Source organism: Rutilus rutilus, assembly GCF_951802725.1.
Source record: "Rutilus rutilus genome assembly, chromosome: 7".
In the NCBI taxonomy this organism is placed as follows: Eukaryota; Metazoa; Chordata; class Actinopteri; order Cypriniformes; family Leuciscidae; genus Rutilus; species Rutilus rutilus.
Window position 1 is genome coordinate 27,138,227 of NC_140221.1, and position 27,363 is coordinate 27,165,589.

At 37.4% G+C, this 27,363-nt stretch overlaps 2 protein-coding genes across 2 annotated transcripts in view; both read right to left on the minus strand.

Moving 5' to 3' along the window:
- The window catches only part of aif1l (allograft inflammatory factor 1-like), an 18,336-nt gene extending 7,741 nt beyond the window's left edge, over window positions 1–10,595 (minus strand). The window contains exons 1-3 of the mRNA XM_084413786.1: window positions 10,447–10,595; window positions 10,193–10,254; window positions 435–501 (exon numbers count right to left, since the gene is read on the minus strand). Of these exons, the coding sequence (XP_084269912.1) occupies window positions 435–501; window positions 10,193–10,254; window positions 10,447–10,471 (154 nt within the window). The 5' untranslated portion in view covers window positions 10,472–10,595. The remainder of the gene's footprint in view (window positions 1–434; window positions 502–10,192; window positions 10,255–10,446) is intronic.
- Window positions 10,596–10,996: 401 nt separating this feature from the next.
- Window positions 10,997–27,363, minus strand: part of lamc3 (laminin, gamma 3) — a 71,449-nt gene continuing 55,082 nt past the window's right edge. Inside the window, exons 13-28 of the mRNA XM_084413933.1 lie at window positions 23,201–23,389; window positions 22,730–22,981; window positions 22,018–22,171; window positions 21,672–21,814; window positions 20,772–20,950; window positions 20,199–20,385; window positions 18,955–19,196; window positions 18,767–18,843; window positions 18,425–18,559; window positions 18,058–18,310; window positions 16,710–16,853; window positions 16,371–16,473; window positions 15,327–15,529; window positions 13,725–13,868; window positions 13,348–13,447; window positions 10,997–12,843 (exon numbers count right to left, since the gene is read on the minus strand). Coding sequence (XP_084270059.1) covers window positions 12,593–12,843; window positions 13,348–13,447; window positions 13,725–13,868; window positions 15,327–15,529; window positions 16,371–16,473; window positions 16,710–16,853; window positions 18,058–18,310; window positions 18,425–18,559; window positions 18,767–18,843; window positions 18,955–19,196; window positions 20,199–20,385; window positions 20,772–20,950; window positions 21,672–21,814; window positions 22,018–22,171; window positions 22,730–22,981; window positions 23,201–23,389 — 2,756 coding nt within the window. The 3' untranslated portion in view covers window positions 10,997–12,592. The remainder of the gene's footprint in view (window positions 12,844–13,347; window positions 13,448–13,724; window positions 13,869–15,326; window positions 15,530–16,370; window positions 16,474–16,709; window positions 16,854–18,057; window positions 18,311–18,424; window positions 18,560–18,766; window positions 18,844–18,954; window positions 19,197–20,198; window positions 20,386–20,771; window positions 20,951–21,671; window positions 21,815–22,017; window positions 22,172–22,729; window positions 22,982–23,200; window positions 23,390–27,363) is intronic.

Below are 27,363 nucleotides of genomic sequence, written 5' to 3' on the forward strand. Positions count from 1 at the left end.
TCAAACCTTAATGGGTCATCTTTTGAGAAGGGTTAACATTAGAAAGAGCAGGAGGATGACTTCAGGTTTCAGGTGGCTGAAGTTACCATGAGGGTTTTGCACAGAGAAAAGCAAAACCACATTTAAGCTTTGACCAAAAGACTCAGAGGACTGTTCGTTTACATTCCAGTTGTCCTTTCCCACACACACACACACCGTTATTTTCTCTCCCACAAGAAGCACATGTCCAAAACCCTTAGCGCTAAAACAACAAGGGGCCAAGACCAGCACATTCCTGCTAGACCATATGAAGAAAGCAAGTCAATCACACATGATTAAACACTCACTCAAGCTCTCTTAGCATTCACGCCACAAACAATTAAACGTGCGCATATAAAGATTGGAGAAAATGTGTTTTTAAAATATTATCTATCCTTTTAGTTTGCAACTCTTACTTTTAAAAGAATCCAACTTCTCTGGTAAATCCTCCTCATCCCGGTACTTCTGATCTTCCATAAACTCCTGCAAATAAAGAGAGTGAAAAAGTTAGCATGATCTCTAACTGGAAAAGACAGGGTGGATGAATGATTATCAAATGATTATGGATGTTCTTCCTCATGGCAGAAGACCAGAGTGTAAGCAGAGTGCCGATTCTCCACCATGTAGTTTTATTCTCTAGAACAGTGCCTTTAAAACTTTTTGATGGACACCCAAATATAATGATTCCCTACCTAAAACAAAGACAGCTGTATATTGACATGTATAAAGACCCATATGAGTATGTGGCTGCATTGAAAACAACTGATCATTTCATTAGGGGCTTTCACACCAGAGGAACCTTCTCACAGTTCTTATAACTAATGGCGGAAGTACCCACTTTTTGGCATGTTCACACAACAGGAACTGGGAACGATTTAAGTTGTAGGAACAGGGCTGGATCTAGGCATGGGCAAGGATGGGCCGAGCCCACCCAAATGTCTGCCTTGCCCACCCAATCAGAATTTAGGCACAGATTGTGTTTTTCTGTTTTTTTTTATGATTTGTGCATTGATTAAAAACAATCTAAGGTGGGCTGTGCGTTAAGAAGTTTGATAAAGGGCTGAAGAATACCCAACCAATAAAAAAAAAAGAACACCAGAACATTGCAGAAGGCTATGTTTTCTTTTCTCAGCTGAAAGTAACGGCGAGGGGTGTTATACACTCAAGCTACAGTGTGTAGCGGAAAAGCAGAGGCTGACAATCACGATTCAAAATCGGCAGAAATATTAGCGTGCTATCAAGGTCCAAATTACAGAGAGTTTTAACTTGCTTGTAAATATTAACATACATTTCTACTCTGACTGACTTTAAAGTGTCGTTTGGCTAGCACTAAAATGGGTCATGCCATGAGCAATTGAAATTCGCTAGAACACCTTGCTTATTTAAGGCGAGACACGGCAGGCAAAAACATAGATTTTTCATGCAGTGGTCAGGTTTGAGATTTTGGGCTAGTTTACTCCTTCAGTATATGTTCTTTCAAGCTGCTATAAGGAAAGCGTTGAAAATATACATTAAGATGTTTATTTTATTACATTTTGTTAACTTGCGGCGGTAAGTTTCTCCCGAATTTACCAAGAAGTTAGCATTCATGCAGAGTTCCCGTCTGTTTACTGAAGTCTATATACTTGTGTAAGTAATCAACTGAGGAAGTTTCATGGTGATATTTTTTTTTTTTTATGTTTATTTTTTTACCCTTTTCACCTGCAGTGTCTCGCCTTAAAGGCCTTCACCGTTTTTTCATATTAAACTATGTTATTCCCTTAACTAAGACGAGTTGATACATACCTCTCTCGTCTCAGTGCGTGCACTCCTGAAAAATCCTCCCCCCCTCTCCCTTCTGTCATTAGAACCAACGTGACTTTTTACTACGCCGAGTCGAAGTGCTCCCAAGTGCTATTCCGCCATACATTATAGTTATCCTTTTTACCCGCTTAGAAAAGCGCCACGTTTTATTTTGTGTCACCATACTTGGTCGTGTAACTACTCGTGTAACTGTATTTAAATAGGGAAAACGTGGAGGTGTTTGGTCGCTTCTAACTTCATCTCTGTTAGGAACCTAATGAATGAACTGGGCTAAGCTAAGTGCTATCAAAGTGTCGCCGCGCGCCAGAGCGATTGATTGCACGCACTGAGACGAGAGAGGTATGTATCAACTCGTCTTAGTTAAGAGAATAACAGTTTAATGTGAAAAAACGGTGAAGTATCCCTTTAAGAACGTGCATTTATTGCATGGATGTAGTGGTGTGCGATATCACGATTTTTGATCGTGGACGATTAAAATGTCTCCACGATCTGCTTTTGAAGAAATCATTGTAGTATCGTGCAACAGTCCATTCTATCAGTGGCAGTTCTGGCGTCTCAGTCTCAACATACTGTACAATGCGACGTACATATGTTAACGCAGAGTTAGAGCTACACTCACGGGACACTGCAATTCACAAAAGTTAATTATTTCCATTATATCTTAAGCCTTGCCAGTTAAACCTGTATTAATTTATTTCTTGTGCTGAATGCAAAATATAATATTTTGAAGAGTGTGGCAATCCAAAACAGTATCCAAACTCACTGCTCTTGACTGAGAACTTTAATAGTAGCTTTAATAAGAATCAATGTACAATTTATACAGTGAAGGCCATGTAGTTCTTTTTATATTTGTTCATTTAATACCCTTCTTGAATGCTAGTTAAATACACCTAATGTGGCTGAAAAAATAAAGCACTGTTTATTTCATTTGTATATTATGTTGTGTATATGCAATGTATCTTTGTTCTTTTTTTTTATAACAAAGAAAATGACAAAGATTTTTATCTTCTCCACTTTGGCCTAAATGTCTGCCACTCTTTTTTTATTTGATAAAGTCAATGTCCCTACGATAACAGACTGCCGTGCATCTAATAAATTATTCAGTCAAATTATTCAGTTCAAGCTTACTGCAACAATGGAGCTGCAAACTTCACATACTTTTGAAAATGCAGCATTTATTTGATTCTGGTAAGCGCTCATTGTCACAGTTTGAGGGGGGGGGGGGGGGGGGGGGGGTTTCCACGAGGGGGTTTGGTGTCACGACGGCTTGGTTTCCAGGCCGTTAAAGAACGCAACACCTCCCGGACATCCTGTAGAATTCAACCAATCAGATGACAACTTCGGAAATCCTGAAGTGTTTCCAGTTAAGTGTGCCATTTGCATCATACGTTTAGTCAGCGGTCGTCTGAGGCTGAGACTACCTAATGAGTGACTTAAAGGTTCTCATACCTTTCTGCCAATGAACCTGTATGACTTTTTTTAACTGAGGATTTTTAAATATATATTAGAACAAGCTGGGTAAATATTTTAGAGCCATTGCCCATATAAATTAATTCAGATTTTATTAACTTTTTCAGATAATTCTCTGATATTTCTAGGCTTTGTGGGATCAGGATGCCTTTCCGTTTGTCAGTTTTGCATGGTGTGATATTTCTAACATAATCAGGCCGAAAAACAAAGTTCATTTAGGGAGTTCGAAACAGCTTGCCAAAGCCATCATTCCAGAAAGGTTCACTCCAGCTTGTAAACACCTTCGAACTACCACTGGTCCATGGCAATTATGTAATAGGTAATAATTTGGCCAAAATTGTAAGAGAATTAGTGTCAGAGGATAAAGATGCTTAATAAACACAGGCAGCTAGCTAATGTCAGCAGCAATAACAAAACAAAAAGGACTTTCAAAGTCCTTTCAAAGTTCCTGTTATTGGAAAACTGGACAAAGCAGAACTAAAAGACTAACACAACACTGGTCGGTTTATTCTGCCATCTCTGTTAATGATCTATGACATGACAAGATTCTGACTGAGGCCCATAAATCAAAGATCCACACGCGTGATATGGGACTTCACTATCAGTGAAGCATTAAAGAGAGTGTGTGTATGAGTATAAGGGCGATCACACAGTGTGTGTGGGTGCGTGTTTGAGTGGATTTTGATTATGGGTGGTGGGAGATGCTGCTGACTAAGTGAAGGCTTTAACAGCAAACAGCATGTGTGTGGATCTATATGTTCCCAAGGAGCATCAAGCAACCTAGAACATTTAATTATGACTCATCAGCACGATGAAAACTATGCTGTGAGAATCAGCCTTCTGAGTCACACTGAGAGATGAAGAGCTTAAGTGCCGCCTTCTACCTCAGTCACGACTAAACATCAATATTCTTTCACACCAAAACTCGAAACTGTGAGTTTGTTTCATTTGATACGCTCACTGTTTGCTTTTCACTGGTCTGCAGTATTTCAGTAATTGAGACCTCAGATTAGTAAGCAATATTTATTTTGTGTAATTTTGTGTGGCTCAATATTGCAATATTTGATATTATAGCCATTTTCCCCCCATATAAATAAGGGTTACGTTGTGGTCAGCAAGCACAAAGACGAAGGTGATTCCAAAAAAAAATTTAAAAATAAAACCGCCTTTATTAATAATCCAAACCCTCTGAATGAACAGGCAAGAGAATGACGCAAACCACACCATGCATACCGAGAACTGACAAAAACAACCGAGAAACAGGGCTAAAACTATAGGGCAGGGGGTGCAACAAAGGAAACTAAACTAGACACAGATGAAACAAGGAACTATAGAAATAAATGAGAACATCATCAGTAACTAATGGAACTGAAACTAAACAGAGTGGGAAACAGAAACTAAAAGAAAGAACAGAATGTCAAAATAAGGGTCCACATAACACTGTGTCCTATCCAGACGCGATGCGATAAGATTTCAGCGACAAACAATTTGTCTGTCCACACTAGGTGAGACGCGATTAAGTCAATCAAAAATCAAAGAACATGTGGGCGAGCTCTCTCGGCAAGCTCCCGGCACTCGCAACGAAATGGATAATGATCAAATTCATGAACACTACACCATTTTAACATTATTAAAATACATACTGAGTTACTGATACAATATTTGTCATAAAATACACAGAGTTGACAGTTTGAACTTTCTTTTTTTCTTTTATTTATTTTGAAGATCTGAGGTGAATGGTCTATTGTTGCTTTCAGTACGGCTATAAAAGACACACAAAATGATATTCAAACTCACATTAAATGCTTTTAACATTAAATAAAGCACATAACCAGTACCTGAGATTATCATTGTTGTTGTTCCAGCTGCGATGTTGCAGAAAAATAGAAACCATTTCTAAAATAGAATCATCGCGTGTCGCCACTGTGGCTAGTTAGGACAACAACTTTGATTCACATGGAAAAGATAGCTTTTATCGCGTGTCTGGTTGGGACATGGTGTAACAGAACATAAACCTGACAATAGACTCGTTGGTATAACAATTAGCTACGATCCTTGAATCTGACTGGACGAGAGGCTTTCTAAGACAAACTGATATTTTACCAGTATCAGCACTGCTTGTCTCATTGCGCTCTAGACAGGCTGTCAGTCAGTGCAGGTTACGCCACAAGGTGACTGCAAGGGACTGACTTTGAACGGGTTATTAAAACCGTTCATTCAAGTGATACGTTCAAAAATGAATTTCATTCATAAATTAAACTAGGTGTTGAAATTAACTTTGAGCGCCACTTTACAAGGCTCAATCAGCAAGCAATGTGTTGCACTGAAGCTGATGCTTTACTTCATAGATTCAAGCATTGACCAGTGCTGATGCCATAATCCCCAATCATGGGACCTTGACCTGAAGAAGGACAGACAGGTAATCGCACGCCATCCATCTCTCTGTCTGTTTAGGCTTGTTTAGTGCAAATCTATGGAGACTGTATAAATCACAATGCTAAACAAACTCTTAAATAAAAAATTGTCAGGAGAAAAAATTAAATAAAAATCCTCACTCTTATTAACTTATTTAACATTTAGGCTAATACACATGCATGAAGTGTAAAACAAGGGCATAGCCTGATGGGAAAAAAAAGAGAAAAAAACTTGAACATTGCGGTTGCTTGCCATCCTCTGTGGTTGTCTAGTCAGTATCGCGGACGATATTAAAATATTACAGTTATCGTGACAGCCCTAAACACCTTTGACTGAGGCAAACAAAACATGCATAAATTACACCACAGATACATTTTCCAATGTTTTGTGGTTATTATACCACACATAAATAAGTATTCTTTCTGTCAAGAACATATCAACAGAAATTAGCCTATATTTCACAGAAAGAAATGGCACAGAAGCATTTTTATTTTCATAACAATTAAGCACATTTCCCTCAATTTATAATTACCATAAGGCAAGCAAAGAGATCATTTTCATTGTTGTATAAATAAAAACAAACATTTTATTTAATATTAAGCACATAATATGCTGTACCATAATTTATTAATTAATTTTTTTTTAAAGATAGTCCTGACAGGATGATTTTCATTACTGTACTAAAATAATGAGAATAACCCATTATTGGTATTACGAATATTATTTAGGATAATTGAATGGGAAATGTGTTTAAAGTCACAAAGTAACAGAAGTAGAGAAAGTATTTTGACACAATACAGGAGAAAAGACTGTTGAAAGGATGGAGGCAGATCTGAAAGTGAGCTGGAGGGTGATTGTAAGAAAAGGGAGGGGTTAATGCAGACTAATTGATTGGAAAAGTCTGGCATACATCACAGAAAAGTATATTGTTTCACCAGAAGATTGAGTAATGACATTTTGATAAAGCACAAAAACAGCAAAAAAAAAGAAAAAAAAAGAAACATGTATGGATGAATCATTACCAGTTACAGTAAGATCAAAAATGCATTTAGAAAATAGGCTAGATTGTGAATTTCCATTTCATGCTGAAATGTCATGTCACAAATAAAAAAATACTTAAAATAAAACGCCCTAAATTGCCTTCAAATGCATTTTGAATATAATTTACCGTTTTATGTAAAATGTAACATGCTCTTGACCCGTTTCCAGAGATTCCCCTCTACACTGTGCATTTAAGTGCTCCAGATGTAGGCCAGACCATGACAATTTTCTCATCATTTCTAAATGTCCATGTGACCAAACCAAGCTGTCACTCCCTCCAGCCAGAGAGAGAGAGAGGGAGAGAGAGAGAGAGAGAGAGAGAGGGAGAGAGAGAGAGCGCGAGCAGCCGCTAAGACTGCAGCTCAAATGCCACTGCTGCCCACTCCTCCATCTCTCTCCTACATAATGGGCCTATTCATGCTGGATCACAGACACCTGTTTCCCGTCTGAGAGCACAGGGACAGCCGGCTGCGGGGGGACACGCTGCCTCTTATCACTTCAAAGAGAGCTGATTTTAAATATTAGCTTTAAAATAACACGGGTCAAGAAAATAAGCCTCTTGGGATTTTCGTAAAGGTCTGGGATTGTTTGAAACGCCCAAGACCAGTTCACCTCTTATGCTTAAATGTTAAGTACATGTCTTTTTTTTTTTTTACAATGTTCAAGTTGACATGAAATGGAAGTTGCAGAAGTCTTTTCATCCCCATTGTGACATATATATCCAAGTGAAATGGCAAAATTTTCCAAGTGAAAATGTAGGGCAGGACTTGATCACTGGGGTTTGCTATTGCTCTGTTGTGATGTGATTGACAGGTCTTCCCACCCTATCACTATTTTTAATTAAAAAAAAAATTATATATAATATTATATATATATATATATATATATATATATATAAATATAATTTTTATTTATTTATTTATTTTTAAATAATGATGTTCATGGATAAATCATTTCTAATAGATAATTCAATATTCCATTAAAAATAAAAGAATTGTCAATTAGGATTTCATGGTGACTTTAAAATATTTTCAGTTTAATATGCTTAAAGTACATATTTATATGTTGATTCCCCCAAAAAAACTATAAACTTACTGATTGTTTGAACATCCTGCTGGACCCGGCCAGCACTGGCTCAACCAATGGCTTGAGTTTTGGACTGGGTTATCCAAAACCCAGTTTGGCCGAACAATGGCTGACAGCCAAACTAGGGGAAACCTTGAACATTTAATGGTTTAGTTCACCCAAAAATGAAAATTATCCCATAATTCTCTCACCGTCAAGCCATCCTAGGTGTATATGACTTTCTTCTTTCAGCCAAACACAATCGGAGCTATATTAAAAAATATCCTGGCTCTTCCCAGCTTTATAATGGCAGTTAATGGTACCTTGTTTTTTGAAGCCCAAAAAAGCACACCCACCCATCATAAAAGTAATCCATACAGCTCCAGGAAGTTAATAAAGGCCTTCTAAAGCGAAGTGGCGCGATTTTGTAAGAAAAATTCCCATAATTATAACTTTTAAACTGTAATCACAAGCTTCCGGTAACATCCGTCCTCGCGTTCAGGAGAGAGTCAAGTTCCGACATAGGATGTAGGAGTACTGTAGCATAAGCTAGGTGAGAGTAGATGCCTCTCGTGCTTCAAACAAATATGGCTGGCCAACAAACTCAAGCTCCTTCAACATTTCTCTTTAAACATTCTCGTTTTAGACTTCTAATTAGGGACTGGTGTTTTGTTTTGCTCTATCCTCTGCGTTTCCGCGTTAGGCAATAGGCCTACGTCATGCGTCGGGTGAGAGGTCACTCTTCCACCGGAACTTGCGTCCAGAAGCTAGAGATTCTAGTTTATAAAGTTATAGTCTAAATATGGAAATTTTTCTCATAAAACACACATCACATCGCTTCAGAAGGCCTTTATTAACCGACTGAAGCCAAATGGAGTACTTTTATGATGGATGGATGCACTTTTTTGGGCTTCAAAAAACAAGTATCATTTACTCCCATTATAAAGCTTGGAAGAGCCAGGATATTTTTTATTATAACTCCGATTGTGTTTGGCTGAAAGAATAAAGTCATATACACCTAGAATGGCTTGAGGGTGAATTAATAATGGGATAATTTTCAAATTTGGGTGAACTAACCCTTTAAAGGGATACTCCACTTTTTTTGGAAATAAGCTCATTTTACATCTCCCCCAGAGTTAAACAGTTGAGTTTTACCGTTTTAGAATCCATTCAGCCGAACTCCGGGTCTGACGGTACCACTTTTAGCATAGCTTAGCACAGATCATTGATTCTGATGAGTCCAGTAGCATTTCTTTCAAAATGACCAAAGAGTTTCAATATTTTTCCTATTTAAAACTTGACTCTTCTGTAGTTAAACCGTGTACTAAGATCGACGGAAAATGAAAAGTTGCGATTTTCTAAGCCTATATGGCTAGGAACTACTCTCATTCCAGCGTAATAATCAAGGAACTGTGTGGCTGTACCATGGGTGCAGCAGGCGTAATGATATGACGCTGCGCCTGAAAATAGTCCGCAGCTCGGTAACTTCTTCCAACGTGACCGGGACTAAGTTTGTCTAACCTATTAGACCTATTTTCAGGCGCTGCGTCATATCATTACGCCTGCTGCACCCATGGTACGGCCGCACAGTTCCTTGATTATTACGCTGGAATGAGAGTAGTTCCTAGTCATATAGGCTTAGAAAATCGCAACTTTTCATTTTCCGTCGATCTTAGTACACGGTTTAACTACAGAAGAGTCAAGTTTTAAATAGGAAAAATATTGAAACTCTTTGGTCATTTTGAAAGAAATGCTACTGGACTCATCAGAATCAATGATCTGTGCTAAGCTATGCTAAAAGTGGTACCGTCAGACCCGGAGATCGGCTGAATGGATTCTAAAACGGTAAAACTCAACTGTTTACCTCTGGGGGAGATGTAAAATGAGCATATTTCCGAAAAAAGTGGAGTATCCCTTTAACGCAGTTGTGGATGACTCACGGGCGGGCTGAGCTGAGCAGAGATGTCTCTCAAATCCTAATTAACGTTAGCCTAGCTATACCGAGACAGCGATTTTGATCATTTTCACAGTCTCGTGCATGCAGCAGAAATATGGAGAAAATCCTGACTTCGTAGGCAGCTCATAGGTTGAGACACTGCCTTGCTCTAGATTGTGAAATGATCTGCGGCTTAATGTGGTCGAGCTGTCTAACTAAATTAGGTCATGTTGCTGTAAAACCGAGCTTAACAATTCCGCTGCTGTCCAAAATAACATTTAACAGTGACCACGGTGAAGAAGGGAAGTCAAATTAAAAATATCACTGATGTTTACAGACAAAGCGTTTGGGAACACAAGCTTGAATGGAGGCGGTTCAATGCCAATGAAATAAACTCGCTTCCAGATTGAGACAAAAATAACCTATCAACGTTAGCTTATTTACCTTATTGATTTCTTCCAGCTTCTCCCTCTGCTGTGCTTTGAGCAACCCGAAGGTTTTCCCGCCTGAAAAATGAGACATAGCGACCGTTATACACCCGTCTGGATGTTTTATCCAGGTTGTCTGGTGCACTTGCAGGCATGAGATAAGGACAGTCGGCCGCTAACGACGCACACACACGCGCACAGAACAAAAACATGCTTCGCGCGTAAATAAAGCATCAGTTTACTAAAAACAGATTAGCGACAACTATATACCTTGTAAATCCTGGTTGGAAGGCATGCTGGTACGGTCGAGAGGAGGTAATGAAGGAGGAGAGACTGGCGATAGATGAACACTCGTGTCGGTTGTGAGGAGAGAGAGGAATCTCACGCTGGTTAGAGTCGCAGGCGCGCAGGTCTCCCTATGATGCGCTCACTCACTGCCCGCCAGCGCCAGGAATGCAGCCACAAACGCCATCGTGTGGTGAAGAGAGGTAATGCAGGCCGAAGGGAACGCTGTAATTCTAAATATAGAATTTTTTGATATAGTAAATTTTGCACATATCGTATTGTATTGCATTTGCACTGCTGCAAATATTGCACTTTTAAAATTTTACGCTCTTATTAAAATACATAGTTATAGTATTTTTTTATTCTTGTCTCCTATCTTTCTCATCTTGGCGTTTACTTGTTAACTCTCAGCTTATATCTGTGATTTTGTCTTTGCTCTGACCTGCAGTCAGAAACATTTCATTTAGTGCAATTACTGTTACATGATTTATTGTTGTGCATTTGATAAATAAATTTACTTGACTAGGGTGGATTTAATCAGACAGAGATTTTAATACTGTTGCTTCCAATAATGTGCCTTTGATACCTACAACATTTGGTTCGACAGCTATACTTAAAGGGATGTTCACCCCCAAAAAATAAGTTTTGTCATCATCTACATCATGTTTCAAACCTCAAAAGAAGATATTTTAAAGAATGTTGGTAACCAGGCAGTTTACGGCACCCATTGACTTTCATACTGTTTTTTCTTCTTCTATGGAAGTCAATGGGTGCTGTAAACTGTCTGGTCACCCAACATTCTTTAAATATCTTTTGTGTTCAACAGAAAAAGAAACTCATAATGGTTTGGAACAACTTTAGGGTCAGTAAGTAAGGCCAACATTTTCATTTTTGGGTGAACTATCCCTTTTACAGCTTTAAGTATCGTATTTTGTTGTTAAAACATAGTGTCTTTATGGAGCCCGTGTATCAGTGTTAAACATGTAGCTCTGTAACTGATCACTGATAAGTATCTGTATATGACAGTCGTTATGAATGCAGGTTTAAAGTTTGTGATGCAATATGAATGTGTGTTATAGACTTAAAGTGTGAACTGATCAGTTTGGTTTTCTGTTTTTGACATAAATGGTTCCCTTTGTATTAAAATGGAAGATAAGCTAAGTGTCTGTAGAACAGTTAAATGGTATTAGCTCAGTGAATGGGTCAGATAACAGATGAAAAGCTCAGTCTTCACAGGAAGCATACTAATGCAATAAGCCAAGATAACATCAAAACTGAAAAGAAGCAAACAATAGCCACACAGATATCCATGTTGATAATATATTCCAATTAATGGAAGGTTATAGCTATTCATAGCCAATTCCTTTTGTAACAAGTATTTATGAACAGATGGATAATAAGCACAACAATAAATATTTAATATGCCATGTTAGACATTAAATAAGTAATGTTGCATGTCAACAGGCTCACAAGTAAACACACTGATGTTCAATGTATGACCACACTATTGAAAGCAGCATGACACAATATGTTTATTTGATCTTGATTTACTGACTTTAAAACCAAATCCTCAGTTTTCTCAGATGCAGATGCACTGAGATGCAGCTCAGTGTAAATTAAAACAACCAGATTCATTTGTGTAGATGGCACCCCCAAGTGACCAAAAAAGGACTATATCATTACAGGAATGCCCATTAGTTTTAGGTAAATGTATGGGAAAGTTGCATTTTACTACAGTACATTGCATGCAAACTTCATAATATAATAAAGTCTGCAAAACATCAATATTCAAGCCTAATTTCAATGTTATTCTATATAGAATCACAATAATGATCACGCTGACATGTTTAACTACAGGTGATTTCAATTCAAAGTGCTAGTGTATAAATGCATTCGCCTGCATTTTTGACTTCTTACCACCAGAGTAAATAAGTAAATAAAGTCACTCTGTCTTCACAATAAATGCATGTTTATAAAGAATTTACATTTTAATGTCATTTATATGTTCAGTATTGCTTTTATAACAGACACAGCTGAAAGAAGAATACAGAGGGGGATTTCAGAGGTGTGTTCACTTTCTATAGCTTTCCTTGATTACTAGACAACTGATAGACTTCTTCCTCCCACCAGCTCAGTGCCCTTTTTGTGGGCATGTTTTGGGCAAGTTCTGGGCGATGTCTGTCAGACTGTCTCTTTCTTCTCGTATGTCCTGCAGGTTCTGTTCAAGATTTTGCAGCTGTTTCTCTTGATCGTGTGCAGCGCTGCGAAGCATCTGGATCTTTCCGGTGAGAGACGGACTCTCCACAGCAGCCTCGAGAACATGGAGACGGGATGCTGTCTCATTCAGGATACGGTCATAGTTCTCCAGCACCACATTAGCTTCTGCCAACATTAATGGGAGAAGAGTATGATTTTGAGATTATTCATTTATTAAAAGAATATATATATTTTTTCATCTTTTTGAGAGAAAAACAAAGAAACAAAACATGAATATAAAACAAAGCAAAGCAAAAAAAGAAATATTTAAATAAAAAGCACACTAAAAATAAAATAAAACAAAGCAAAAACAAAATATATAAATAAAAAGCACATTGAAAATAAAGTAAAACAAAGCAGAACAAATCAAAAAACAAAATACACAACACAAAAAGCAGAAAAAAACAAAACAACAACACAAAATTCATCCTCCAAACAGCTTTCCCTATGTAGGGTTGCAGGGATAAAAAAAAATAAAAAAAAAAAAAAAAAAAATATATATATATATATATATATAATAAAAATAAATAAATAAAATAAAAATAAATAAATCCGTTCATCCTCCAAACAGCTTGTCCTATGTAGGGTTGCGAGGATACATTTTTTAATAAAACAGGATTGTGAATTTACCCAGTTGTTTAAGGAGCAGAGTTAGCGTGTTTGTAAAGGACTCTAGCTGTTTCTTGGCTGTCTCCATGTTGTCTATCACATTCCTTGAAGAATGCATCTCCTGAGGTGAAATGGCACATCAACATCATGGCAAAGCAAAAACAACCTCCTCGGTCAGGGCATTGACAATTGGCAATCAGGACATGATCAGCATCGTGTTTAAAAATGAAAAAAGTTTTTTTTCTCTGGTACATGTACTGCAGTGTCTCAAACCCCCTACAGACCGGCAGTACTGAATGTCCAGCAGAAGTCTGCGTTCTAATAATAATGACATTGAGGTTCTAGCCAACTGGACAAACACCGGCAATTCCACTATCAAGTTAATGCCAAATGTTTACCTCCTCTGCATCCATGCTTTCCTGTTTCTGCACAGCTTGGCTTTCCAGCTCAGTCAACTGCTCCACGCTGATGTCCACAGCTGAACGCAACTGTCCAGATGCATGTTTTGCCCGTTTCCCCTGTGTGAGAGACGCTTTGGCATCCTGTCATGAATAAAAGCATAACAAGTCTTTTAGTTCCCATCAGTTCTTGTTTCAGTCTAGGCTCCTCGAGGCAATGCAGTGTATACACATCTTGGGGTTTAGGGACTTGATTTGATTAAATTGCCTTTCAGAGTGCTATTACACACAACTTCTATAACCACAATGTGATGAACAGAATGAACTATACATGTAGCATAAAAATGTTACCAACTAATATTTTGATTGAATTACTTGTCATTTGGACAGAAACTTTAGCTAAACATGACTGACAGTTTAAAGGGGTCACATGATGCGATTTCTTGTTTTTCTTTTTCTTAAGTGTCTTATGTAGCTGTTTGTGCATGTATACGATCTGCAGAGTTACAAAGCTCAAAGTCTCAAACCTAAAGAGATATTCTTAATAAAAGTTAAGGCTCAGCCACTCCTTCCTAAAACGCTTCATTCAAACATGCCACACAAATCTACGTCAGTCTGTGGGGGCAGAGTTTCATAACACCACAGTAACTGTATACGCAAAGAAAGAAGGCGTAACTTTTATTCTCGCTGTATTATTGTTGCTGCTGGCGCCGCCATGTCGTGGAGATGCTGTGTTTTTCGTTGCGAAAGCCAAACTACTTTGTTTGGCCTTTCACAATTAGAAAATAGTGCTTAAGCTTTATTTACAACACTGTTCAAGAACAGTACAACTAACATTTTCGACTGTGTGCTGCGCATTTTTCGGAGGACTGTTTCCAGAACCAGGGAGAGTACGTTACAAGGCCGGCTGTGCACAAAGGCTGATTCTAGAAAGTGGGGCAATTCCATCTCTGCAGTGCATTCTGGTGCTTCTGACTCACAAACACAGCCTGCAAGTATGTTTTCATATTTTAAGAATTTGCTACTGACTATTCAAACGTGAGTTTTGAGCAGTATAGAGTAGCGCTTGCTTGTCATTTCTACAATCACAAATGCAGACATAGTTTTATGTTTACATAGTGTTCTCACACCCGTAGCGCGACGCGAAAAAATGGAGTATAAGTCATTATAATCAGTAATTATGTCCCCAATGAAATACAACCATACAAATCTGATACGATCAGCTGAAGACGGCAAAGTTGATCGATCAGCTTGGTCATCTGTATTTTCCGGTTCAGAATCGGCTCGAATTGATATGGTAGCCTACCGATATTATCACTTGTCATTATTGCTTTGGGAGCTTATGTTCCATACGGTAAGGGGCGTGACATTTCCGTCACACGCTTAAGGTTTTTGGGCCAATCACAATGCACTGGATCGCTGGCCAATCAGAGCACATGATGAGCTTTGTAAAAATCGCCGAGTTTCAGAAAGGTGGGGCATAGAGGAGCAACAATAATGTACAGTATGTGTAAAATAATTACTTGCATTGCATTAAACCAAACACACAACATAATGCTACCATGATCATATGACCCCTTTAAGTGCTTCAGCATAGCCTACTTTAGCCACTGCATCTGCAGTCTCCTCTGCTTGTTTAGCTGTGCTGCTCGCAGCCGTAGCGTTCTCCACTGCAGGTTTGATCACTTTCTCCATCTGCTTGACTTTTTTTTCCACATCCAGCAGGGTCTTCTCTTTCCGCAACTTCTCTCTCTTCAGATACCCTTTGCTGAGTGTAGGCAGCTGAGGCCAGTCTTGTTCCATGTCTACAGCAAAGAACATTATTATAATGTAAAGTACATTTTTTACATTTTCACATGTCCTTTCTTCCATTGTACATTATATAGTTTGCTAAGATGTTTTAATGTAAAAAATAAGTCTCAAGTCTCCTTGTTTACCAAGGCTGCATTCATTTGATCAAAAATACTGTAAAACTGTAATATTGTGAAATATTATTACAATTTAAAATAACTATTTTCTATTTGAATACATTTAAAAATGTCATTTATTCCTGTGTGGGCAAAGCTGAATTTTCAGCATCATTACTCCAGTCTTCAGTGTCACATGATCCTTCAGAAATCATTCTAATATGCTGATTTGGTGCTCAAGAAACATTTCTTATTATTATCAATGTTGAAACCAGTTTGCAGCTTTAATATTTTTGCTCCAACCATGATAGATTTTTTTTTTAGGGTTCTTTGATGAATAGAAAGTTAAAAAGAACAGCATTTATTCGAAATAGAAATTATTTATAACATTAAAAAAACTTTTCCTGTCACTCTCCTGTCAATTTCATGCTTTCAAGTTAATGTCTTTCAAAAAAGAAACTTTTGAACTATAATGTTACTGTACACCGTTCTACTGCTGTATTTCTCAGTGCTCAACTCTACCATATTAGTCTTTATACTTCTAAATTTCTTTAATTTGTTCATTATAAATGCTTAATTTTAATCTCAATTAACTCAATTGGTAAAATTATTTATTCACTTACATATTATTTACCACATTTATTGCTCAAATATGTTCTGTCTAGTGTCATAATTTGAAAAAAGGAGTCCATGAATCAACAGCGGAAATATAAAAGAAGTATAAAGCAGAAATGGTTACCTTCCAGAACCTTCTGTAGAGACAGGAACTCCGCCTCAACCTCTTTCCCTGTCACCACAGAGGAGATGGCTGACACCTTAAATCCCTCAGCCACAGCCGTCAGCTTCAGATAAAAAGACAAAAGATGCATCTCATTACACTCTCTTTTGGCAGGAAATTGTCACATTTGAATTTGCTTTGAGCTGAGAACACATCCCTGTTGTTTTTTCTCTCATGCTTTAACATTTCCCACCAGACTGACTGGCAGGAGGTGCTGAAATTCACAGGATGAAAGAACTGCTAGACCTCTAATTACTAGGACATTTTTTATTCTTCTTTGATAGTGCAGTGAAGCTTTACCTCTTTGAGCTCTTGAACAGTTTTCAGGTGTTTTTCAGCACTGTCCACGTGGGGCTGAATTTCCTCTCTAGTCATATTTATCATATGCTCTTTGGACTGAACAGAAGCTTCCAACTCGGTTGTCCTGTTCATCAGGTCCTCGCTCTGAAATCCAGATGAATTTGAATTCAAAAACTTTTTTTATTATTGCAAGAAGTTACATTTTTTATTATTTTTAGTCATATCAGCATCATTAGTTAGTTTCATGGCAAAATCAAAGTGTTTTACAACAAAAGAAACAATCGACAGACATCTTAGATATGATATATTTTTTAAATCCAATACATTTTCCTTATGAAACCTTTTTAAAAACATCCTTTAAGGAACTTTCTGAAAAAAAAACCCCACTGCCTATTAGCATTAAAAGATACAAGGAGACAGTCCAAATAAATATGTCTAAGATTATGCAAAGAGCACTTATTTTCCTAACAAAACACATGGTTAGACCATAAAATAATGTTTATGAATGCTTCCGAAGACTCAAATGATGATAACAAAGCACTAGTGGTGTCCTGTTGTTCACTAATTTTTGTTTTCCATAAACCAACTCTAGATGTTTGAGATTTTAATTATTTAAAGGGATAGTTCACTAGTTTGGAACAACTTGAGGGTGAGTAAATGATGACAGAATTTTCATTTTTGGGTGAACTATCCCTTTAATAAAACTGCATGCATGTTGACCAACAATTACCCCCGGTTTCACAGGCTTAAAGGGTTAGTTCACCCAAAAACACACCCGAGAATACTTTTTGTGTGCAAAAAAAATATTATATAATAATAATACACAAAAAGTATTCTCGTCGATTGATAAACTTAAGGTTGAGCCACTGTAGTCACTTGGACTATTTTAACGATGTCTTTACTAACTTTTCTGGGCCGGCATATGCAATTACCTAGCAGCCTATGAAGGAGTGAGCCAGTTCTCAGATTTCATCAAAAATATCTTAATTTGTGTTCTGAAGATGAACGATCTGATGAAGATGAAGTCTTACGGGGTTGAAACAACCTGAGGGTGAGTAATTACTGACAGAATTTTCATTTTTGGGTGAACTACCCCTTTTAAGCCTAGTTCCAGGCTAAAACGCATGTTTGAGCTGTTTTAACTGAAAGCAATTTGCACTGACATAACTTAAAATATGTCAGTGCCATGGTTTTGTCTCAAGATGCACACCAGTAATGTTTTTTTTTCTAAGTAATGTTTATTAAAGCCATCAAACTAAAGCCTAATAAAAGTCTGTGAAACCGGGCCTCAGTGTATTAAGGCATCAATAGCAGTTCCACAATCTCCATCGAGACTACATGGACAAACCTCTGTAAGTTCTGGATCCTGGGTTGCTGTGACATTTGTTTGATTAAACATCTGAGAGAAAGATGTTATATTGAACTCCTCCACTGTGAGTGTGAAATTGCCTTCTGTTGTGCGTAGTTCTGATAGTGAAGCAGTGATGTTCTCTAAAATGGCGGCTATCTCAGAGTTGTGCCTCTGAAGTGACAGGTGTGTCACTAAAGTCTCATTAACCCCAAGGGTCAGATTCTCCTTCAACTGCTGCATCTCCTCTAGCCTTTCAGACAAAAATAGATAGAGAGTGACATTTAAAATGAGTTATTAAGGGCCAATACCCAAAGAACCGCAAAATGCGTTTGATGCATACAGACACAAACGTAATGTAACTCACTTCTCTGTGAGATCTTGTACATGAGACTCTGTGGAGTTGTCTTCTAGTAGAATTATCAGCTGTGAATAGGTTCTGTTAGCCATTTTAAAGGCATATCCTGCTGTCTGCTCTATATAAGCTGCCATGTCTGTGTGACTGTTAAAAGAAAACATTACACTGTAAAAACTTATAATCAATGAGTTATGACAACATGTTTTTACATTGCTTTAACTAATGAAAAAAAGTCAGTTTAATATAATTTAAGTAGATTTTTTTTTACAGTGTATAAACCATGTTTGCAGAAGTCACATTTAAAACCTGAATCTACATTAAAACAGATTTGTAGTCAATATTTCTGCAAACCTTTTCACTAGCACCTCAGATTCGTTCACTATGGCATTCCATTTGTTTGGTTCTTTAGGGATTACAGAAGGGATGACCTGAGAATAAGATGTTTGAAGAGAATCACAGAGACATAAAAAGCCTCCATTAAGACATGTTCTCTGGTCAGACAGATTAGACACTCATTTAATTGATCTGTGCAGACTCACCATGCTGTTAAGGTCAAGAGTCATCTTCTGAAGCTGGTCCTGCATATTCAGAGCAGTGGATAAAGTGTCAACAAGCTCTTGACACTCATTTTCACCCTTTAGAGTCTTTCCTTTCTCTGATTCTTTTCCACTGTCTGTCAAATTGCAGTTTAGCGCTGTTGCAATGCTACGCAGCTGCAGCTGTAAGGTCTGGGCAGATGTTTCCAGCTGTGAGAACTGCTTAATGAAGGCCTCACGAGCCTCTGCATCAAAGAAGAAACATCAGTGTTGCATCAGCAGTGAGTTTCCAACAAAACAACTGTCACTGGCAGAAGCAACAAAGCTGAAACAAGGCACACATTTGCATGTGCATCCAACAATAAAATCTCACTTTGTTGATACGTTCCACATTCGTCTTTAATAAACTATGATAAATTGTGACTGTCCAAACCATAGTGGACAAATTTGTTTTAGATTTACATTACACTGTTCAAAAGTCTGGGGTCGGTAATATTTTCAAAGAAGTCTCTTATGCTATTTGATCAGAAATACAGTAAAAACATTAAACCTGTGAAATGCTGTTACAATTTAAAATCTATTTAAAATGATATTTTTCTGATTTGGTGCTCAAGAACCATTTATTATTATTATCGATGTTTAAAGAGTTGTGCTTGTGCTGCTTAATATGCTTTTAGGATTCTCTGATACACAGATAGTTCAAAATAACAGCCTTTATTTGAAATGTAAATTTTTTTGTATCAATGTAGAAGTTTTACTATCACCTTTGATCAGTTTAATCTTTTCGGAATAAAGGTTAATTTATTTTCTACAAATCTACAATCATACTGACCCCTTTTAAACAGTACTGCAAGTTATAGTATAATATTAGATTAAATCAACCCTCAGAAAAACACAATAACGGTATTTTACCATTTAATGCCATTTTAAATGTTGATCAATTCTCAGGACAAAAGAGGCTAAAAAGATATTTCACCCAAAAATTCTTTCTTCTGCTGAATACAAAAGAATATATTTTGAAGAATATGGGTAACCAAACAGTTGATGAACCCCATTGACTTCCATAGTAATGGTGCCCATCAACTGTTTGGTTACCCATATTCTTCTAAATATCTTCTTTTGTATTCATCAGAAGAAGAAAAAATTAATTCAGGTTGGGAACAACTTGAGGGCGAGTAAATGATTACAAAATTTTCATTTTTGGGTGAACTATCCCTTTAAGGACTTTTGTCTAAAGGTTTTCTCACCTTGAATAGCAAGGAGGTCCTCCAGGGCATTGGGCAGATAGTCTTCAACCTGGTCCTTCTGTATATGATTGTCCAGGCCATTATGTTGGTGCCTGTACTGCTGGCGCCCACGATACTGCCGACTGTTGCAGTCATAACCACTGAGCAGCGTCTCCAACTCCTGCAGTCTGGCTTTCAGTTTACTGGCCTGTACACATAACAATGTAAAAAATCTAATAAAAACCATTACCAAAACTTGTGAAATGAAAATTTAGAGACAATGTGTAAAAGTAGCATAATAAAAAAAATTAACCTCCAAAGCACTCAATTACAGCAGTAGATGTAGGTTTGATTATCACACCCACTCAGCTTTCCACAATCATTTAAAGGGCAGAGCTAAAATCATCCTTGCATTACCACCCATTCATGCTCATTATGAACAACCAGAAAGATGTAGGCCATGGGAGCCTACAGTCTCTGAGCAAAGGAACTTAGTGAGTGGGTGAGATAACAAGTAATTGTGAACTTTTAATCTGCTAGGCAACCATTACATAAACAGATCATTTCTCATGCTTCATCATCTCTCTCACCCACCTGGTCTCTGATGAGACTGTAGCACACAGGGCACTCCTCACATTGGTGGGTCAGGCGGTTCTGGTAGTAGTTCAGTTCACACTTGTCACACTTATAACCGACAAACCCATGGCGACAAGAACACGTACCGTTGTCATGGCACTGCATTGAGGTTGAGCCCATGGGGTCACAATTACATGCTATAGGTGGGAGATTGATATTATGTTACGATATTATAAAATATATGTATGGAATATTAGATATACATTCATTTGTATACATATATACATGTCAAAACAAAGTGTTATAGTTGTAATTTTACTGAGCTGAATTCACAGTAAAATACGTTTTGTTCCATGTCTGTCATGTTAACCCCTGTTCTAGTCATGTGATCCTGCCATGTGTTATGTGTTGTCATGTTGTCATTGGTTCATTGTTTCATTGTTCACAGGTGTCCCTTGTCTTGTCATTAGTCTTGTGTGTATTTAAGCCCTCATGTATGCCTTGTGAATGATGGCAAGTATTATTTCCCTGTAACCACTGTGGTAAGCGCCATGTCCATGTCCATGTCCATGTCCATGTCCATGTCCATGTCCATGTCCATGTCCATGTCCATGTCCATGTCCATGTCTTGAGTTCATGTCATGCCTTTGTTTTATGTTTGATCACGTTTTGTGAATAAACTGCATTTGGGTTCTCTACAAACTTGCCTTCAGTGGACATCATTGTTACAATTGGTTAGCGAGGTAACATTGACAGTTGACTACAATACATTGATTATTACACAGTTTATCATTACATATTTTATCATGTTAACAATTAAAAAATATACAAAAGTAAGATAAATAATTCAATTTTAAATAAAGGATTTTAAAAGGGAAAATCTGTTTTGACAACTGTGTGTTCAGTGACACTTAATACCTCTGCAGCCTCTAGAGGAGAAACCGAAGAATCCCATTCGACAAGTGTCACATGACACCCCCAATACACCTGTTCGACACATGCAATGTCCTGTGACAGGATGACATACTGAAGAGGAGGAGCCAATGGGATTGCAGTTACACCTGTAGAAAAGAAAAAGAGAGTGCAGCATTTATGCAATTTAGTCTATAGGCCAATAAACAGGCAGACAGACAGACAGACAGACAGACATACATGCAGACAGATAGATAGACAGACAGATAGACATGCTGACAGATAAATAGACAGGCAGGCAGACGGATAGACATGCAGACAGACAGCCAGACAGACATATCCCAAACCTTACATCTCACAGCCCAAGCCTGGCTGCAGGTTGAAGTAGCCAGATTCGCACTGTCCACAGTCTCTTCCGGTCACATGACTCAGGCAAACACAGTTTCCTGTGTCCGGGTGGCAGTCATTCGGGGAACCTGATGTCCCAGCCACGTTACAGGCACAAGCTGAGAAACATAAGTTTACAACATTATGATGCAAGATACACAAAAAGTTATGCCACCCATTTTTTTTACGAGTTACAAAAATTTCAGAAAAATCTTCTCACCCACATAATGATAAATGTTGTCTAGATCATGCACAGAATGTTTTTTTAATGTCTTCATTCTAATGAGGCATGCAACAAAGTTTTTGAAGGATAAAATGCTTGATGTTGCTGAACATCTCAAAAACAATTTAATATCAGTTTTGAAGTCTCAAAACACCACTGATGTTACACAGAGTTCTTTACTTTTTATACTGAGCTAATGGCACTTTTTGTCTCCTACTCCTTTGAGTTTTTTTTTTTTTTACATTTGCAATAAGGCACAGCAGTATCTTTATTAAGCCATTGGCTGGTTTTCATATTATAGGTCATTTCAGATTACACTGTCCTTATAGGGACAAAGTAGGCAAAAGCTCTTGATACACATTAATACTTCCTGTATGACTATAGTATACACACCCGATATCAACAATCAAATGTCTTCATTGTGTGCCACATTCATGTTTTAAATGACACTCACGTTTGCACTTTCGCTCTGGATTGGGTTCCTTGGCCAAAGCGTTGCCATAGTAACCGGATCTGCATTTTTCACAATGGTCCCCAGTTGTATGTCCAAGGCATTTCAGACAGCGTCCAGTCATGTGATCGCACACGCCCACAGCGTTGGGATCCACGTTCCCATTACACTCGCACATCACACACGGTTGCACTGTGCCACCCCAGCCCAGAGGGTTTCCATAGAAACCATCTTCACACAATTCACACCGTACACCTGGGATTCCATTCAAATCCATTAGCAGTATTTACATACTATTCATTGTTGCTCTTTGTGTTTGTGCTTTGGATAGAAGCATCTGCTAAATGACTAAATGTACATTTATTTACAGTGAGTGCATAATGTACTTCAACTACTAATGTATTTACTTATTAATGCTGAACTGAATATTTGTGCAGAATTATGCAAATAGCACATAAACTGACTGCAACTGACCCCTTTGGCCTGTCGGACAGTTGGTGCAAACCACGTCCCCCGTCTCTGGTACCTGGGCGCAGGTGGTGCGATCTGGACAAGGACAAGGTAAGCAGTCGCCTGAGCTGTCAGTCAGTGCATTGCCATAGTAACCATCTTCACAACGCTCACAATAACGGCCAGTGGTGAAGTCTGTGCAGTCACACACACCTGCAATAAAATACACAAAAAGAGAGCTTATACAACAAAAGTATGGTCCTCTTTTGATGAGAAGTGATATGTTCAATCATCAGATTCACTGAGCCTTGCACACGAACACACTGAAACTGCATGAATACAATATGAGTTTCTACAAACGCAAACAAACTCAAATGGCTTTCTGGCTCAGCGCAGAAACACCAGGGTGTGAGCATCACGTATCAATTTATCAGCTCAGACAAGCAGTTCAACGCTGTCAGTGTTAGCACGAAAACAAGCCACAATATGCCATTGGGCAAAACACTGGGCTCCATTTGGATTCTGCCCACATGCCCTGACAGTTTTCTCAGAGACACACAAGTGGAGATTTACTAAACACACATACTAAATAAAGAAGAATACACATGATATAAGTAATAAAAATGTTATAAATATAAAATATTGTAAAAAATAAAGACTACACCTTAGTAAATAATAGTATTATATATATATATATTACAAACAATATATACAATTATAAATACTTTAAGTATAATTTTATCATACAAAATAAAAATACAATAAAAATATAAAAATTATATTACATTTTTTATTTATTTTATTTATACACACCCCTCCACTGTTAAGAAAAATCAGTGCACTACCCATCTAAGGCAGCAGATGGCAATATACCATTACATATAAAGTGTGTGTGAGAGAGAGAGAGAGAGAGAGAGAGAGAGAGAGAGAGAGAGAGAGAGAGAGAGAGAGAGAGAGAGAGAGAGAGAGAGAGATGTGACCATAGACTGTAAAAAATAGGATGTGACCAGTCTGTAGCTATGCAGCTTGAGTGTATTTGCTCTAAAACCACATTACTGAAGCTACTGAAGACTGTCCAAACGTTTCTGCCATCAAAAGCTTATGATTATTTATGATTCAGTAGTAAGAACTCAATTCAAATCATTTATGATTGTTTATTCTTTTTACCAATAAGAAAAACAAAGTTCAAACAAACTCTCCAGATACGTTCTTCTATCTATCAGATTATTTGACTTTTATAAATACTACACACGCATATTCATGTTAAAAGAACCTCATTCTTGACCTTTGTGTGTATGAAATATGTAGAGCACATGAGACGAATAGTAAAGCTGCTTCAGGAAGGACAGGAACCCAGAAAGATCAAAGAAAATAACACCATAAATAACAAACTCTAACACTCGTAACATGCATTCCAGGGAAAACCTCTAAAACTACTGAACTGAATATCAGCTCTACTAACACTGGAGTTCTCTATTGAGAGAGTTCAGAGACAAATCACCAGCATGGCAAAAACAGAAAGAAATCATTGATAAAAAGTTATTGATAAAAGTTCAATGATAAAAGTTAGATAGAAGTTCTATGCATAAAATACCTTCAGAAACTTGCTAATAAATGATTTAAACATGTAGATGGTTTGAATAAAAGCACACTATTCTGTGCAGTGTAAATTGATGGTGAAAAACAACTCGGTCTGTCGGTCAGCGAGGTCGTGTGAAGATACTGTCTCTCTGTGTTAATCTGATGGCTAATTTACACCTATAGGGCTATCAATCGGGTAATCACATCATTATCATTCAAGGACAAAGACTTCAGACTTCTGCTGTCCCTCAAAATCACTAAATGCCACAGAGATTTTGCCAGGTTAACACTAATAGATTTAATAAGGTTTCACCGAGAGAGATAGTTGGGTGCCTTAGAGCAACAAGAGAACGAGACAGAAATAACCCAGAGGAAAAATGTATTGCTCAGTTGCTTTTTCTAAGCTCAGGTTGTGATCCTCCTATATCTCATATATCTATATATCTCTATTTAGTATCAACAGTGTTTCAGATGTTTCTCCTAAAATGCCTTAGGATAAATAAAAGTAGACACAAATGAGACCTGAAAAATGATCTGAAACATATAGAACATCTCTTTATTGCCTTGCTGCAATCTCTTTCAAGACTCCATTATAGGAATATTTTATTGTCCAGAAGTTGCTTTTTCTAAGCTCATGAGACATAGTTGTGATTCTCATATCTCATTTTAATATCTTGGAGGTTTCTTCTAAAATGACTTGAGAGAAATAAAAGTACACAAATGAAACCTGAGAAAGTTCTGGGAGAAAAGAGTCAAAGAGTCAAAATGAGAAAGGGCTATGAGAAACATCTCTATGCTGTAATCTCTTTCAAGACTCCATTATAAAATGTTTTATTGCTAAAAGGTTTCTTTCTTTCTTTCTTTCTTTCTTTCTTTCTTTCTTTCTTTCGATTAGCTTTGGGTTTTTTCACTTTTAATGGACAGGATAGTATGCAGGGAAAATTGGGAAAGGCGAGAAGGGAACGGGGCAGGAAAGTACCTTTAGCTGGGTCTTGTCAAGGGTTACTAGTTTAAATTTATCTTCAATGGCAATGCATGTTGTGTTTGTGTGGATGAATGAGATTGAGACTACTCATAAGGAAGAAAAATAAAAAATGAGATCTCTTTAACATCTCAAATATTTCTCCTAGACAGGAATGAGGTTACTTTAACATAAAATGGAGACTTCAGCTCGAGTTTCCTGCTTCTCACACTTGTCTCCTGAGACAAAAACTCTAACACTCTCACATTTGTCTCCTTTAAAGTTTTAGAAGAGACCTCAACAACATCACACACTGTGCTCAGATTCTTCTCCAAAATGAAAGACTCCAGTGGTTTCATATTTGTCTCCTCCGCACCTTTACTAACAATTTCTCTCAGCATGGGGACAGGAGAGCTGTCAGTCAATAAATGGGAAAACAAAGTAACTTGCTTTACTTATTTTAAAAGGTAACAGCTATTTTGTTGTAAATAAAAAAATAATAATAATAATTTACATGAAAAAAGTAATATAACGATTCTTGATACTTGTAATATATTACCCCTAACACTGGTAGCGATGCACTGATATGGAAATTATATTGGGTAGATTGTGATAACCACTAATTATTTATATTATTTTAGAGCCATTGCCAATAACAGTAATAAAATGTAAAAGGAAAACATATTTTTCACCAATATAACAAAGAATAATGCTAAGGTGCTATATTTGTGAATAAAGTATATGAATTGTACATACAGTACACACACACACACACACACACACACACACACATATATATACACACACACACACACATTTTAGTCTATATATACATAATACACACACACACACACACACACACACGCACACGCAAATCTTGGAAGACATGCCTTATAAGCCAGTGTGCCATCATTGTAATATAAGAGATTCTGACTGCCATTAATAGATCCAAATCAGAGACAGAGGAAAAAAAGAGAAAAGAGCAAGAGGCAGAGAAGAACAGACAGATGGACCGAGAGATCAATAACGGGAACCAGTGTGTGATAACTTCAATGAAAAGCACCTTAGTTCATAAGGAAGTCTGGAGTCTTTAGAGAAAGACGGAAAGGGTGTCTGGGTTTTTGTTTTTTGTCTGATTTCATAAGCAGCTGGGTTCGGCCGTATTCCTCTTCCTCTGTTTATTTGTTCTGCTGAATTAGATTTAGGAGGCATTTTATTTTCAGTCTTTGGGAGGTCTGGGAACACAGTGTGTGTGCATAGGCATATGTGTCTGTATCGGTCTGACCTGGAGGAAACTAAATGAACTCGGTCTTACTAAAAGAACCCCCGCTCCATATATCACTTCACCAAGACAAACTTAAACTATCACAAAAATCAATACCACTCTCTTACACAACAAAACAGAGGACACACAGCAACAACACAACACAATACAAAAAAAAAAAAAAAAAAAAACGTGTACACTCAGCTATGCCTGGGACAAAAAGCACCAAAACAAGAAAAATGTGGTCTTTTTATGAAGTCAGAAGACTTGGACTACATTGCACAACATGGACCACATTTATGATACTTTTATGGTGATTTAGCATCCTTTTTTTTTTCCTATTTGAAAGTTTCAGTCTCCATTTATTTTAATTGCATGGAA